A 16,399-nucleotide genomic window follows, 5' to 3' on the forward strand; every position below is an offset into this window, starting at 1 on the left:
TTATCTTTTTCTCCATTCTTCAAACTTTACAATAATCCACATTAACTGAAACAAATAAACCGGTTCATTCTCCCAATTTAAGGATCGGTGCTTAGACAGAAGTGAAGACTACACCAGACATGCAGATCACGCTGCCGCCCATCATTGTGAATTTGAATTTCGCTTTTAGGACTTTAGCTGTCACAAGGCTGATTTTGTTATCTCCTTTTGCTATTCGTGTGCACGATGCTCCAGACCTGAACTCCAGCACCACTGCAAACTTAAACTACATTTGACTGAGTTGTCTTTGCTCGATTTCTACCAGCTGTACATTACTCACATGTACATTACGCATGGTTTTCATTGTTCAGTAGCACATGCAGGTGCAAGCAGGAGTTTTCACAAATGAAAATTAATAAAAGCAAACGTATTGTATTAATAGATGCAAATCTTTGCAATGAATTAGTTGTTACAACGACCGGCACCTCCGTTACAGTAACAGCTTATGCAGAAACAGGCTGTTCCTGCTCATGACAAGAATTAGCAGAATCACTTCAAACTGGTGTGTGTGCATTGCTCTTAACAGCTTGCAATAAAACATTTCATAATTAAAGTATTTTTAACGGTAATCTTTATAATTAGCACATGTAGTAGATTACCTGGTTTCACAGTCACATCTTTTATATACGGCCCACTTCATGAGGTCTTACTGACAATTCGACCCACCACCTGCCCCAGGAGTATCTTCAAAGAAATCCAAAACACGTTAGAACCAATAGAAAAATGAGTTGCAAAATCTTCTGGGCAAGCCTCATAAAAGATACAAATCAAATATTATAAAGAACATATCATCTAGATTTACAATGACTGTATGCTCATGATCATGAATTTTCAACAGCTAAAGAAAAAAAAAAATTTATATATATATATATATATATATATATATATATATATATATATATATATATATATATATATATATATATTTGTCACACACGTGTGTTTAGGAGACAACTAAAGGGCTTGAATACATGTGATTCCATGCCAGACCAGGGGGTGGCGAACTGCACTAATTTTCCCTCTCGATATTTTGCAGACCATTCTAGGGAAATCCCGTCCAGCTCTGGGGCAGCCAATGACATCACTTCCGGTTCCGGTATTGATGACATCACTTCCTTCACTGGCCTTTAAAGCCGCCATCTTGTCTCAAGAGAATCAGTTCTGTTTTGGACTCAGTTGTATGAACATGTCTTGCTTAATGAATCAGTTTTGCAGCCAGGAACAATTATACAGGTGGCTGCCCCAAACCTTCTCAACATATTATGGTCGTTATTGTGACTATATATATATATATATATATAATATATACACTGTATACATAGGGTGGTCCAGATCTAATTATGCAATTTTCATTACGCTATAACTAAGTTTATTACACAGAGAATTCACAGCACCTGCCCTGCATATAGAGACTCCACTTAAAATTCTTTTTGTTGCCGATAGATGGCAGCACCTGCCCTGCATTCCAAAATGGTGGGGAGATGGTTGTCAGTCGAACAGTTGCATTATTAGACCTGGACCATCCTGTATATATACAGTACTGTGCAAAAGTTTTAGACAGGTGTGAAAAAATGCTGTAAACAAAGAATGCTTTCAGAAATATAAATAATGATTGTTTATTGTTATCAATTTACAAAATGCAAAGTGAGCGAACAAAGACAAATCTAAATCAAATCAATATTTGGTGTTCCTACCTTCTGCCTTCAAACCAGCATCAATTCTTATAGGTCCACTTGCACAAAGTCAGGGATTTTGTAGGATTCTAGTCAGGTGTCTGATCCACCAATTCTAGCAAACAGGTGCTAATGATCATACAATACAATACAATACAGTTTATTTTTGTATAGCCCAAAATCACACAGGAAGTGCCGCAATGGGCTTTAACAGGCCCTGCCTCTTGACAGCCCCCCAGCCTTGATCAATGTCACACGTAGGTTGAAACTCAGTCATGAACTGAAACAGCAACAGCTGTGTAGGAGGCTTCAAACTGGGTGAGGAACAGCCAAACTCTGCTACCAAGGTGAGGTTGTGGAAGACAGTTTCATGTCATGGCGAGATTGAGCACAGCAACAAGACACAAGGTAGTTCTACTACATCAGCAAGGTCTCTCCCAGACAAAGATTTCAAAGCAGACTGGGGTTTCAAGATGTGCTGTTCAAGCTCTGTTGAAGAAGCACAAAGAAATGGGCAACGTTGAGGATCGTAGACGCAGTGGTCGGCCAAGGAAACTTAGTGCAGCAGATGACAGACACATCAAGCTTATTACCCTTCGACATCGGAAGATGTCCAGCAGTGCCATCAGCTCAGAACTGGCAGAAACCAGTGGGACCCAGGTATACCCATCTACTGTTCGGAGAAGTCTGGCCAGAAGTGGTCTTCATGGAAGAGTTGCAGCCAAAAAGCCATACCTCCGACGCGGAAACAAGGTCAAGCGACTCAAGTGTGCACAAAAACATAGGAACTGGGGTGCAGAAAAAAGGCAGCAGGTGCTCTGGACTGATGAGTCAAAATTTGAAATATTTGGCTGTAGCAGAAGGCAGTTTGTTCGTCGAAGGGCTGGAGAGCGGTACAATAATGAGTGTCTGCAGGCAACAGTGAAGCATGGTGGAGGTTCCTTGAACGTGTGGGGCTGCATTTCTGCAAATGGAGTTGGAGATTTGGTCAGGATTAATGGTGTTCTCAATTCTGAGAAATACAGGCAGATACTTATCCATCATGCAATACCATCAGGGAGGCGTATGATTGGCCCCAAATTTATTCTGCAGCAGGACAACGACCCCAAACGTACAGCCAAAGTCATTAAGAACTATCTTCAGCGTAAAGTAGAACAAGAAGTCCTGATATGAAGTGATGGTATGGCCCCCACAGAGCCCTGATCTCAACATCATCGAGTGTGTCTGGGATTACATGAAGAGACAGAAGGTTATGTGAGGAAGCCGACATCCACAGAAGATCTGGGGTTAGTGCTCCAAGATGTTTGGAACAACCTACCAGCCGAGTTCCTTCAAAAACTGTGTGCAAGTGTACCTAGAAGAACTGATGCTGTTTTGAAGGCAAAGGGTGGTCACACCAAATATTGATTTGATTTAGATTTCTCTTTTGTTCATTCGTTCATTCACTGCATTTTGTTGATTGATGAAAATAAATGATTAACACTTCCATTTTTAAAGGCATTCTTTGGTTACAGCATTTTTTCACACCTGCCTAAAACTTTTGCACAGTACTGTGTATATATATATATATATATATATATATATATATATTTCATTTTAAAAAGTTGAATCACCTGACTAACTTTGGCACTAGATCACCTGGCATGAAAACGGTGCCCCTGAGAGACATCTACATTTTCAGATTTTTTTTAACAGAAGTCCCAATCAGTAAGTATGTGTCTCGCACTTTCAGGATGTCTTCTTGTCATTGCAACCTTCATTGCACCGCTGGGATGTTAAAAACTCCAGAATGAGCTTAGCTGTCTTCCTGGGGCGCTCCATCACAACAGAATGGCCACATTTCTCCAACAAGTCCACACGGCAGCCAGGAAGTGCACTGGACACGACTGTAGCACCTGATACATCAATAACCTATTAAGAGAAAAAGTAGTATTTTAGGTTTTAGAACTGTACATAACACTCAACGCAGCAGATCATCCCATCCCTGTACACTTCTTTTAATTATGACATTCATAAAAGTAAATATGTGCAGAATCATCTAACAGCAGATGAAAAAGTGACCCCCTAGCCAGTGCTTTTTGAATTTTGCTTATAATAATAATATTAATAATAATAATTCTTTACATGGGCGGCACGGTGGCGCAGTGGGTAGCGCTGCTGCCTCGAAGTTGGGACACCTGGGGACCTGCAGGTTCGATTCCCAGGTCCTCCCTGCGTGGAGTTTGCATGTTCTCCCTGTGTCTGCGTGGGTTTCCTCCCACAGTCCAAAGACATGCTGGTTAGGTGGATTGGCGATTCTAAATTGGCCCTAGTGTGTGCTTGGTGTGTTTGTGTGTGTCCTGCGGTGGGTTGGCACCCTGCCCGGGATTGTTTCCTGCCTTGTGCCCTGTGTTGGCTGGGATTGGCTCCAGCAGATCCCCGTGTTCGTATTCAGCGGGTTGGAAAATAGATGGATGGATAATTCTTTACATTTATATAGCGCTTTTCTCACTATTCAAAGCGCTCTCCACACAGGGAGGACCTGGGAAGCGAACCCACAATCTCCCACAATCTCCTTACTGCATTATGGGGGAATAGGTCAGACAAAATTCACTAAATAAATATGCAAATAAATTCGAGTGAAAAGCGACAATCTTCTATATAAAAGTCTACGTGTGGAAGCGTGTGTGTGTGTCTGTCTGGCATGGAAGTGAGAGGTAGAGTCGGGCTAAGGGCTTCACCTCCAAGGATACACAAGCAAGGCCGGCATGTCGGCAAAACGAAACCTTCAAAGAAAGACAAAGTCGCTTATCCGCTAACATCGGCAAGCCGGTATCCCTTTTACTTTTCCTCCCACCACTAATGCACAAACGATGCGAGCGCGTCAGCAAAACGAAACCTCCTAGAAGAGAGCCACCCAGAGTAGTTCCTTTCAATTACCTGACATCTCTACATTTCAATTTTTTTTCTGACGATTTCTATAGGTTCTAGGACCCCGGGCTTTTTACAGCTCAGGCTTACACAGCTAGTAATTAAAAAAAAAACACAACGATATGTGAGCATATTTCATTAAATATTTAGAAAATATGTTTTTGTTGCTTATTTCTTCATTTACGTACGTCATTAATACCACAATCAACATGAAATATACTTTGAAATGAAAACTGTCATTTTCTCCTGTCAAACTTGAGAGGGCGGGCTCTGCCAAGTTCTGTCTTTTGATTGGTGGACTTCAGTCACTGAGGGCCTCCTTTACAACAGACGTTTCAGATAAAGACACCAGATGATGGATGAAGGCAGCCACTTGGCGTAGTAATGCTGGGCAACTTTTTTTGCACTCCACCACAGACGTCCACCGTCACCACCTTGTGATGAACAAAATGAAATCCCTGGTGAACAGCCTCTTAGATATAAAAATTAAATATATTTGTCCTACCATGATGCAGTTGTTCAGTGAAGATTTGTAGAAGTTTGGCGTGCATTCTGCAGATGAAGACGCTTTCCAACTCCAGGAAAACCACACAACCAACCAGGCACAGTACAAGAGCTTAAATCCGGTGAAATCTGTAATCCTTGGCGGCGAGTGTAATTGTAACCCAGATGGGTAGTTGCAGCAATGAAAGTGATGACAACAAAAAAAAGACGATCGCCATCCTTCCAGCCTCTTTCGGCCCACTTTTAAATTCAGCATCTCATTTTCTTTCTCCCAGCAGCCCATTTTAGGTAGCTCAGACTTTTGTTGTTTTGCCTATACTGTGCGTGTTTCTGTAAGTTTACTGTAAAACTTATTAAGCAATGGACTCTTTGTAATTTATGTTAACTATTTCGTGGTGTGTGTGAGGATCGTTTTGTGGAATACGTATTTTATGTGTGTTGTCCTCATTCACGTTTTATTTCAATAGTTAAAAACTTTAATTAGCTCTCTTGGGGCTTCTTTTTTATTACTATCAAGGGATTTCTTGTAAAAGGCTGGGAAGAGCCAAGGATGAAGTATGGCGAGGGTTTTGGCCTTCTTTCAAATTTTTTACTACAATGTCATTAATAAAGTATCTATCTATCTATCTATCTATCTATCTATCTATCTATCTATCTATCTATCTATCTATTAGGTGGAGGAGTGAAACAGGCCATCGTACACAGGCACCATTTGTTACAACTTCACCAATTAAAATACAGTTGTGGCACCCAGCCGGGACGCCCAGGAAGACAGGAGGAGGGTTCATGCCTCCTCCAGACCATGAGGGGGCGACTGCCCTGGTTCCTTTGGGGGCCACGGGTACGGAGCTGGGAAGCTCAACCCTGTAGGGGCCCGTGGTCACCGCCAAGGGGTGCCCCCATGCCTGGAGAACCCTGGACCCCAACGCTTCCGCCATACCCGGAAGTGCTGGGGGGAAGACGAGTGGGGACCCCCGGAGTGCTTCCGGGTATGCAGCTGGCACTTCCGCCACACTGGGGCGTGTCGGTGGGAGATTGCCGGGGCACACCTGGAGCACATCCGGGTGCTTATAAAAGGGGCCGCCTCCATTCACAGAGAGGCTGGAGTCGGGTGGAAGACGGATGAGGTCGGTGAAGAGAGAGAAGGAGGCGGTCCGAAGAAGAGGCATAGTGTGGTTGGCCTGGACTTTGGGGGAGATTGGGGTTTGTGTGGCACAGAACTTGTAAATATTAGTAGTGTAAATAAACGTGCGGTAGTGAGTAAAACATGTCTGCCTGTCTGTGTCTGGGGCTTGTTCCACACAGTACTTGCTAGGGCCCACCCCCTCAATTGTGTCAGGTGAGCCATATTACATGTTGCATTCTGGGTCGCTGAAATAATTTAAAAAGTTTAAAAAGGACATAAAGGGCGGCACGGTGGCGCAGTGGGTAGCGCTGCTGCCTCGCATTTGGGAGACCCGGGGACCTGGGTTTGCTTCCCGGGTCCTCCCTGTGTGGAGTTTGCATGTTCTCCCCGTGTCTGCGTGGGTTTCCTCCGGGCGCTCTGGTTTCCTCCCACAGTCCAAAGACATGCAGGTTAGGTGGATTGGTGATTCTAAATTGGCCCTGGTGTGTGGGTTGGCACCCTGCCCAGGATTGGTTCCCTGCCTTGTGCCCTGTGTTGGCTGGGATTGGCGCCGGCAGACCCCCGTGACCCTGTGTTTGGATTCAGCGGGTTGGAAAATGGATGGATGGAAAAAGGATATAAATAAAGGAGCAACACATTTCATGACACATTCAATTATTTAGGCTGAAATATTGTGCTTTCATTTGTTTTGTTTTTTTTATTTCCTTTATTTCACCTTATACAATTTCTTGTATTAGGAATTTGTTAGTTTTCGCATACCCCTTGGGGGTCAGAGTGCAGGGTCAGCCATTGTACAGCGCCCCTGGAGCAATTACAGGTTTAAGGGTCTTGGCTCAAGGGCCCAGCAGAGTAGGATCTCTTTTGGCAGTGACGGGGATTCGAACCGGCAACCTTAGCCTCAGATCCACCACTCCGCCCCAATAGTTATTAACACTTTTCACAATATGTTTATTTATTTGCATATTTATTCATTTAATTTTGTCTAAAATTTTTATTCGTATTTGTTAGGCTTCAGTGTTCAACCTAGAATATGAATGGCTGGTAATCACTGCCTTCTCGAGATTCATTTGACACACAAATCCCAAACCAAAGCATAATACAATTAATTTACTACAGTTCTATAGCTATAAAGATTCATTTTTTTGGGATAGCTAATGTATATTGTATTATAATTTAAGCACAAATTCAAGAGCAACAACAAAAAATATTAAGAATGTGAATATAAAAAGTAATTTCAGGCCGAATCCAGCAGAGGGCGTCTTAAAAGCCGGACACCACAAAACTGTTTCAGAAGGCTCTTTCACGAGAGGTTTTCTTTTCTGAATGTTTTCTTTGTTCTCTGTGGCCTTGCAGCCTCCACATACCTGACACAAAGTCATCTCAGCCTCTTCTTCCAATAAGGCAATCAGGTCAGCAAAATCTGTCAGTCTTTCTTTATTATTTTCAGTCTTACATGTTGTTTTTTTCCCTCATTCTTCCCAAATTCAGTAGGGCAGTTAATAAAGAACAATGCTCATGTTTGTACCACTATCAAACTCACATTTAATCTCTGTACCTAAAAGGGCACTCGTACAACTAATGAGGAAAATGTGTTATATAATAACCACAATGCCTCCATCACCTGATTTAATTGGAGGCCATTCCTGTGCTTTATCCATATATGCCCTGAGTAGCTGGACTTCCATTTCCAAAACACATTAAAAAGAATCAAGTGTTCAGAAAGCCTGATTCACAGTGCAGTCGAGTATATGTGTAATTTGTATACTTATACAAGCTATCAGACTGGATTCTAGTTAATCATTCACTAAATTATTATTTTTTAGAGAATATGTGCCACTGATGTGATTTGACTGAAGATGACTCAGAGATTCAGTGAGCGCAACACGTGGAAGTGCAGTCAGCCACAAGCCCTGATCTAACGATTAGTAATAAGTGAGTAGAACAGAACACCTGATTCCCACCAGTGTCTGCTTACTAAAATAAGGCAGCTTTGGGGGGCACTTTATTTACTATCAGGCACGTGAGCCTCAGGAGTGTCTAACGGGTTCTCACCTTGGGAAATATGGGAGGAAGACTGACTACTGTTCTGTTTACACCTTTAGAATGGAAGGCATATGACGTCACGTCTTGGGGAACAGCCATGACTCTGCCATATAAACCCTGAAATGCCATGAAGTGGGCGGTCAGTTTAAGGCCAGCTATCCATGAGGTCAGACCTCAAGGCGGCTAGTCCTGAACCTGGTGAAGACTCGACTATATTGCTTGTTTTGTGGCGTTTCATACCTTGCTTTTTTTTTTTTTTTTTTTAATTTTCTTTTCAGACATTAAACAGAGCATCCTCCAGGACACTAACATTTTATCATCCATCCATCCATTTTCCAACCCGCTGAATCCGAACACAGGGTCACGGGGGTCTGCTGGAGCCAATCCCAGCCAACACAGGGCACAAGGCAGGGAACCAATCCCGGGCAGGGTGCCAACCCACCGCAGGACACACACACAAACACACCCACACACCAAGCACACACTAGGGCCAATTTAGAATCGCCAATCCACCTAACCAGCATGTCTTTGGACTGTGGGAGGAAACCGGAGCGCCCGGAGGAAACCCACGCAGACACGGGGAGAACATGCAAACTCCACACAGGGAGGACCCGGGAAGCGAACCCAGGTTTTCAATGTGAAAAAAGCAAAATTAAGGCTACTGTGATTCACTGTTGTGTAACAAAAACAACTTCCAAGAAGGTGAATGCTTTTCACAGGCACAGTATTTTTGTAATATCACATTTACAGCTATCCTTACCTTAAATGTACAAATATATACAGTGGAACCTCGGGTCACAACTGTAATTCGTTCCAAATCCCTAGTCGCAACCCGATTTGGTCGTGACCCGAAGTAATTTCCCCCATAGGATTGTATGTAAATACAAATAATCCGTTCCGGACCGTACAAACTGTATGTAAATATATTTTTTTTTAAAGATTTTTAAGTACAAAAATAGTTAATTATACCATAGAATGCACAGTGTAATAGTAAACTAAATGTAAAAACATTGAATAACACTGAAAAAACCTTGAACAGAGAAAACTAACATTGCAAGAGGTCACGCTACAGCGTTACGAACTGCTCGCTGTAAACATTTTTTTAATGAGTTTTAGGCACAGGGAAAAAAATGAAAATTTGAAAAATCCTTATTTTATACAAAAACTAACCATAAACAACCAAGAAAACTAGCCTTGCATGAGTCGAGTTCTGGCATGAAGGAAGTAAGCAGGAAGCTGGGTGGAGAGGAGGTTACAGTTTTGAGGTAAAGTCCCTCTGCGCGATGCACGTCTGACCGAGAACAATGTACTATACAGGGAGAGACTGAACATGTGCGGAAATCATCGGCGCATACGAACCGGAAGGGAAACGAAATAGAGCACAAAGAGTTCACAGCGTATGCACAGGGAGAAACTGAACACGTGTGGAAATCATCGGCGCATACGAACCGGAAGGGAAAACGAAATAGAGCGCACAGGGAGAGACTGAACATGTGCGGAAATCATCGGCACTTACGAACCGGAAGGGAAACGAAATAGAGCACAAAGAGTTCACAGCGTATACACAGGGAGAAACTGAACACGTGTGGAAATCATCGGCGCATACGAACCGGAAGGGAAAACGAAATAGAGCGCACAGGGAGAGACTGAACACGTGCAGAAATCATTGGCACGTACGAACCGGAAGGGAAACGAAATAGAGCACAAAGAGTTCACAGCGTATGCATAGGGAGAGACTGAACACGTGTGGAAATCATTGGCGCGTACGAACCGGAAGGGAAATGAAATAGACCGCACAGGGAGAGACTGAACACGTGTGGAAATCATTGGCATGTACGAACCGGAAGGGAAACGAAATAGAGCGCACAGGGAGAGACTGAACACGTGCGGAAATCATCAGTGCGTACGAAACAGAAGGGAAACGAAATAGAGCACAAAGAGTTCACAGCGTATGCATAGGGAGAGACTGAACACGTGTGGAAATCATTGGCACGTACGAACCGGAAGGGAAACGAAATAGAGCACAAACAGTTTACAGCGTATGCACAGGGAGAGACTGAACACGTGCGGAAATCATTGGCACATACGAACCGGAAGGGAAACGAAATAGAGCGCACAGGGAGAGACTGAACACGTGCAGAAATCATTGGCACGTACGAACCGGAAGGGAAACGAAATAGAGCACAAAGAGTTCACAGCGTATGCATAGGGAGAGACTGAACACGTGTGGAAATCATTGGCGCGTACGAACCGGAAGGGAAATGAAATAGACCGCACAGGGAGAGACTGAACACGTGTGGAAATCATTGGCGCGTACGAACCGGAAGGGAAATGAAATAGATCGCACAGGGAGAGACTGAACACGTGTGGAAATCATTGGCACGTACGAACCGGAAGGGAAACGAAATAGAGCGCACAGGGAGAGACTGAACACGTGCGGAAATCATCAGTGCGTACGAAACAGAAGGGAAACGAAATAGAGCACAAAGAGTTCACAGCGTATGCATAGGGAGAGACTGAACACGTGTGGAAATCATTGGCGCGTACGAACCGGAAGGGAAACGAAATAGAGCACAAACAGTTTACAGCGTATGCACAGGGAGAGACTGAACACGTGCGGAAATCATTGGCGCATACGAACCGGAAGGGAAACGAAATAGAGCGCACAGGGAGAGACTGAACACGTGCGGGAATCATTGGCGCGTACGAACCAGAAGGGAAACGAAATAGAGCACAAAGAGTTCACAGCGTATGCACAGGGAGAGACTGAACACGTGCGGAAATCATTGGCGCATACGAACCGGAAGGGAAACGAAATAGCGTGCACAGGGAGAGACTGAACACGTGCGGAAATCATCAGCATGTACGAAACGGAAGGGAAACGAAATAGAGCACAAAGAGTTCACAGCGTATGCACAGGGAGAGACTGAACACGTGCGGAAATCATCAGTGCATACAAACCGGAAGGGAAACTGGCTTGTTCGTCACCCGAGTGTGTGGTTGTGAACAGATGCAAAAGTTTGGCTAACTTTTTGGTCATAACCCGATTTGTACGTGTTCAGAGACGTTTGTGACCCGAGGTTCCACTGTATAAGATATATGTATCTTCAAGAAAACATTCTGCAGCTGTGTCCCCATGCAACTCATCTTTTCCAACTTTCAGACTTAGATGAGACCATTAAATGGGCAAATACGGCTTTTAGGTGCCATCACACAGAAACTGAAGTTACACCCACTTTTTTTGTTTTTTTACTAAAGCATACTAAAAATGTTACACTACTAGAACATACATTCTCATCAGTTTCATTGTGCATTAACCGAAGTACAACATGAAAAGTTTTTATTGATTAGAACAGGTCTGTTTTTACCTGGTCGTGTTTTCCCCAAATCACCTGCACTGGCACACTGATTTTGTGCACATTTTCTTGGAGTGAATGGCGTGATTTTTCACCCGCAATCTGTAAAAATACTAAAAGACATCAAATAATTGTCATATTACAATCAGAGTATTTCTAGTAAACATACGTATACTGTATATATAAAAAAATGTATTATTATTATTAAATACAAATTTATAAAACCCCTGCATTCTTTCCATTGTGTAATTGACTTCCCAAATGTCAGAGAGAATGCGTATTATCAAACTGCTAGATACAATGCAATGCAATTCAATTTATTTTTGCACAGCTCAAAATCACACAAGAAGTGCCGCAATGGGCTTTAACAGGCCCTGCCTCTTGACAGCCCCCCAGCCTTGACCCTCTAAGAAGACAAGGGAAAAAAAACCCTTGCAGGGGACAAAATGGAGGAAACCTTGGGAAAGGCAATTCAGAGAGAGACCCCTTTCCAGGTAAGTTGTGCGTGCAGTGGTTGTCAAAAAGAAGGGGGGTCAATACAATACAATACACAGAACAGAACACAAGTAATCCTAAATTCAGTATAAAAATAAAAATATTACAAGTACGGAGCAGAATTTAACAGTAGATGATATCACATAATATGATTTGGATTTACATGAGGCCCAATGTCACCCACAAACTGCTGAAAGTGACATTACTGCAGAGGAGCCTCTGATACACGAGAGACTGCGGAACAAGCAAGTCACAAAGGCCCAGCATGCTGTGCTTTCCACAGCTCAAGTCCAGGTGTCTGTGGCTTAAAACAGTAAGATAAAAGTGCACTATACAAGTAAATTACTTTGGGTTATGGTTTATGTATTTTTCATGTTCAAAATATTATCTGAAGCATAGCTGTGACCAAAAGTTTTGAGAATGACCCAAGTATGAGTTTTCACAAAGTTTGCTGTTTCACTGTTTTTAGATCTTTTTGTCAGACGTTTCTGTGGTTATACTGAAGTAGAATCACAAGCATTTCAGAAGTTTCAAAGGCTTTTCAATTATATTAAGATTAAAATATCATTAAAAGGTACAGGGATTGGACTGCTGGGGGAAAGTCATTTTCTCTGATGAATCCCCTTTCCAATTGTTTCGGGCATCCGGAAAAAAGCGAAGAAAAGGTGAGCGGCGCTACCATCAGTCCTGTGTCACGCCAACAGTAAAGCATCCTGAAACCATTCATATTACGTGGGGTTGCTTCTCAGCCACTCAAAATTTTGCCTAAGAATACAACCAGGAGTAAAGAATGGGACCAAAACATCCCCCGGGAGCAAATTCTCTCAACCATCCAAGAACAGTTTGGTGATTCACAATGAACAAACCAGCATGATGGAGCACCAGGCCATAAGGCAAAAGTGACCAACTAAGTGTCTCGGGAAACAAAACATCGACATTTGGGGTCCATGGCCAGGAAACTCCACAGACCTTAATCCCATTGAGAGGCGGGTGGACAAACAAAAACCCACCAATTCTGACAAACACCAAGCGTTGATTCTGCAAGAATGGGCTGCTGCCATCAGTCAGGATTAGGCCTAGAAGTTGATGGACAGACAGCCTGCCAGGGCGAATTGCAGAGGTCTTGAAAAAGAAAGAAGGGCCGACACTGCAAATATGGACTCTGTGCATAAACTTCATGTAACTGTCAATAAAAGCCTTTGAAACTTATGAACTGCTTGTAATTCTGCTTCAGTATAACAGAGAAACATCTGACAGAAAGATCTAAAAACACTGAAGCAGCAAACTTTATGAAAACCAATACTTGAGTCATTCTCAAAACTTTTGGCCACGACTGTATATTTTGAACTGAAAAATGGCAGTCTTCCTTATTCTCAACTTTAGTTGAGGTGTAAACAACCCAAAAATCAAGTATTTGCTGCCCATTCTTTGCTCTCAATCAGTTATGTCCCCCCACTTCGTATTAGTTCAAACAGGCCAGGAATTTATATTTGGGGGACTAGAAAGACACAATTTAATTGTCCAAAAGAAATAAAAGTTTTGTTCAAGTGGTTTTTATAGCAAAGATTATTGAGAAAGAAAGAAAAAAAAACCAACATGTTCCACAATTTACTTGAGAATGAAAAGGTGGAAAACTGTGAGGAGCTGGCTGAGGAGCTTCTCTCTTCCTACCTAGTACTTGCTATTTGCTAAACTCTCATTTGGATTTTCTTCCCCCATGAACATGGCAGTGGTCACCAATGATCATGGAGAGAGGTTTCACCAGGACAGTGCTCAAATGGAGAGACGTTATAGTGGAAAGTGGAGTGAGTCTAGGTTAGCAGACATCTCATGTCAATCATGGAGAATCCACTGCATCCACTAAACAGGATCATCTCCAGACAGAGGAGCAGCTTCAGCGACAGACTGCTGTCACCGTCCTGCTCCACTGACAGACTGAGGAGATCGTTCCTCCCCCACACTATGCGACTCTTCAATTCCACCCTGGGGGGTAAACGTTAACATTATTAAAAGTTATTGTCTGTCTGTATACCTGCATTGTTATCACTCTTTAATTTATTGTTTTTTATCAGTAAGGTGCTGCTGGAGTATGGGAATTTCCCCTTGGGATTAATAAAGTATCTATCTATCTATCTATCTAATCCTGCCAACTATACTAAAATATCTATCTATCTATCTATCTATCTATCTATCTATCTATCTATCTATCTATCTATCTATCTATCTATCTATCTAATCCTGCCAACTATACTAAAATATCTATCTATCTACAGTTGTATGTTTCATTTATCATTTTTTCCAATCTAAATAATTAATTTTAAATATATTAATTTTTTTGTCTAGAACAGTGTTTTTTCATTTTAAACCTATGCCCATATTACTATTTTTTTGGTTAAAAACACAGACAGTAGTCTTGGTTTTTACCTTTCATACATTTACGTACGTGAAAAATTTTGTGAATTTCCCATTGGGATTAATAAAGTATCTATCTATCTAGTACCTCAGTATTTATAATCAACAAAAGCGCTCTCCAGAGCTCTGCATTTCTGAAAACACCACCTCAGTGTTTTAGTGCAGGGGTAGGCAACATCGGTCCTGGAGTGCCACAGTATGTGCAGGTTTTTGTTCCAACCCAGTTCCTTAACGAGAACTCAATTATTGCTGATGAAGCACATATTGCTTAAGTGACATTTTGATGCTTCATTTTAGTGGTCTCGCTTGTTAAGGTTCTCCAACCTTAATTGCTTATTTCAATCTTAAACTGCTGCATTCAGTGTTTTAATTGCTCCTTATTAGCAATAAGATGTAAAAGACAAAGCAGCCAGCAGTTCTCCAGCTAGCTTTTTTCCAGTTACATCTGTGTGTGTTCATCATGCACTGTTTGATTTAATAAAACACTTAATAGAAAAATGTGACAGACTGAAAATTATCTGTTTTAGGCTTCAAATCATTTGGATGATATCCTTGGAAAGGAAAAAAATCTACGATATAAAAGCCTTACATTGCACAGACTAACAAGCCATAAAATTAAATAAGGTCTGAGATTGGCAATGATTGGGTTCTAATTAAGCAATTGGGTTGAATGAAAACCTGTAGCCACTGCGGCTCACCAGGACCGACATTGCCTACCCCTGTTTTACATCTTATTGCTAATAAGGAGCAATTAAAACACTGAATGCAGCAGTTTAAGATTGAAATAAGCAATTAAGGTTGGAGAACCTTAACAAGCGAGACCACTAAAATGAAGCATCAAAATGTCACTTAAGCAATATGTGCTTCATCAGCAATAATTGAGTTCTCGTTAAGGAACTGGGTTGGAACAAAAACCTGCACATACTGTGGCACTCCAGGACCGACGTTGCCTACCCCTGTTTTAGTGGACGGATGAAAACGAGTTTTGAAAATACAGACTCGAATTGCTGTTTGATTGGCTCATGCATATTACGTGGCCCTTTCCTGATTGGATACTGCTCATTGCAACATCTCATTCCTTGATTGCTCATCCATCACAGAAGAACACCATATTCCAACACGAACAAAGATATAAGCTGCTTTCCATGGCGTTTGTTATGTTGTTTCCCTGTATGGATCTACATTTGTTCATGTTTTCAGTTGCTGTTCTCTATTTGTAAATGCAAGCTGCAACTGAACGTCATGGTGCCTTTTGGCTGCTTATGCTGGTCACACTGGGAGGTCGGTGACCTCAGTCACTTGTCACTGTAAGACAAACTTTACATCCCTTCCAGAAGGCTGTTCAATGAGGATATTTCATTCATCTATCCATTCATTACATCATTAAAACTGGGCTGTTTATGTGTTTATTATTTAGTGTGTATCATCTTGTGGGATATTAGGAAAGACTTTGTGTAAATAATTATACATACATTTGAGTTTCATTGTTTAGTTATTTATTGACGTCAGAGTTTATTTGGGCAGGTTTCTGCACTTAATGTTATTTAACTGTTTTTCGTCCATTGCTTATTTAATACATACTTTATATATCTAATTAAAAAATGGTGTTTTTCGTGTCTCAATGTGTGAGTGTGTAAAGGCCGAGTCGAGATTGGGTGTGTGCCGGGTGTCTCCAAGTAAAATAAATATATCACCATTAACAGTGTGAATCTGAATGACACGTGACTGCTACAAAGATGTGAAAATGCTACTGTGGAAGGAATTTGTTTTATTTTTAAAAGTTCTACTTTTAAATTAAAATGTAGTAGTGTGTAGAATGACAGAGAGAGAAATAGACAGAT

At 41.9% G+C, this 16,399-nt stretch overlaps 1 protein-coding gene across 4 annotated transcripts in view; it reads right to left on the reverse strand.

Annotated features, from left to right (window-relative positions):
* Nucleotides 1–385: 385 nt before the first annotated feature.
* abhd6a (abhydrolase domain containing 6, acylglycerol lipase a) overlaps nt 386–16,399 on the reverse strand; it is a 50,585-nt gene continuing 34,571 nt past the window's right edge. For all 4 annotated transcript variants that reach the window (XM_028824294.2, XM_051921030.1, XM_028824293.2 and 1 more), the window contains 2 exons: nt 11,664–11,764; nt 386–3,623 (listed from right to left, as the gene is read on the reverse strand). In XM_028824294.2, coding sequence (XP_028680127.1) covers nt 3,441–3,623; nt 11,664–11,764 — 284 coding nt within the window. In that variant the 3' untranslated portion in view covers nt 386–3,440. The remainder of the gene's footprint in view (nt 3,624–11,663; nt 11,765–16,399) is intronic.

This window comes from Erpetoichthys calabaricus, chromosome 18 (genome assembly GCF_900747795.2).
Source record: "Erpetoichthys calabaricus chromosome 18, fErpCal1.3, whole genome shotgun sequence".
Lineage (NCBI taxonomy): Eukaryota > Metazoa > Chordata > Cladistia > Polypteriformes > Polypteridae > Erpetoichthys > Erpetoichthys calabaricus.